The 642-nt window shown below is 73.4% G+C and overlaps 1 protein-coding gene across 1 annotated transcript in view; it reads right to left on the bottom strand.

Moving 5' to 3' along the window:
- The window catches only part of PCDH8 (protocadherin 8), an 18,362-nt gene extending 17,949 nt beyond the window's left edge, over nucleotides 1-413 (bottom strand). The window contains 2 exon segments of the mRNA XM_015427856.1: nucleotides 21-181; nucleotides 320-413. Of these exon segments, the coding sequence (XP_015283342.1) occupies nucleotides 21-181; nucleotides 320-413 (255 nt within the window).
- Nucleotides 414-642: the final 229 nt, after the last annotated feature.

Here is a 642-nt window from a genome sequence, read left to right as displayed (position 1 = left end):
CTCTCCGGCGGCCGCCTCACGGGGGGTGGGGGGCGCCCCGTCCTCTGCGGCCGGGCATGGGGTGGCCCGCGGGCCGGGCTCGCTCGCTCGCCTTCCTTCCCTCGGCCGGTCGGTCGCGCGTCGCCCCTTCGCCGCTCGGCCTCGATGCAGCCGCGAAGCCCGCGCGGCGCCTCCGGAGGAGCTTTAATAGAGACGGGTATGCAAATCCGCCCGGCCCATCAGCCAATGGCAGCGCCTCTCTGCCGGCGCCTCGGACGCCTCTCGGTGCCAGAAAACGGCGCAAGAGAAGAGGGGGGCGGGCCTGCCCGGACCGACCGACCGACGGACGGACGGACGGACGAAGCCTCCGCGCTGCCGGCCAGAAGGCGAGTCGTGGAAACGCGAGAGGCGGACCCGTGCCCGGCCTCGGGCATCCCTGAGAGCTCCTCCGGAGTCACTCCGGAATGCGGACCTCCTGAGCCCTCCCTCCGCGCGTCCCTCCCCGCGAAGCCCTGCTCTCCATCTCCCTCTCGCCTCCTCCCGGGGCCCTGCCCCTTCCCTTCCCGACGTGAATTTGGTGCGCGCGTCCTGGCTCGCTTGCCCGTCGGACGGCTCCCGAGCCCCCGCCGGGTAGGAATTCTGGGAAGGCAGGAGAGCCCCCCC

Source organism: Gekko japonicus, unplaced genomic scaffold (assembly GCF_001447785.1).
Source record: "Gekko japonicus isolate JY-2015 unplaced genomic scaffold, Gekko_japonicus_V1.1 scaffold694, whole genome shotgun sequence".
NCBI classification, from domain to species: domain Eukaryota; kingdom Metazoa; phylum Chordata; class Lepidosauria; order Squamata; family Gekkonidae; genus Gekko; species Gekko japonicus.
Note: the sequence above shows the minus strand (reverse complement) of the source record. Positions and strands in the feature narration are given on the sequence as shown.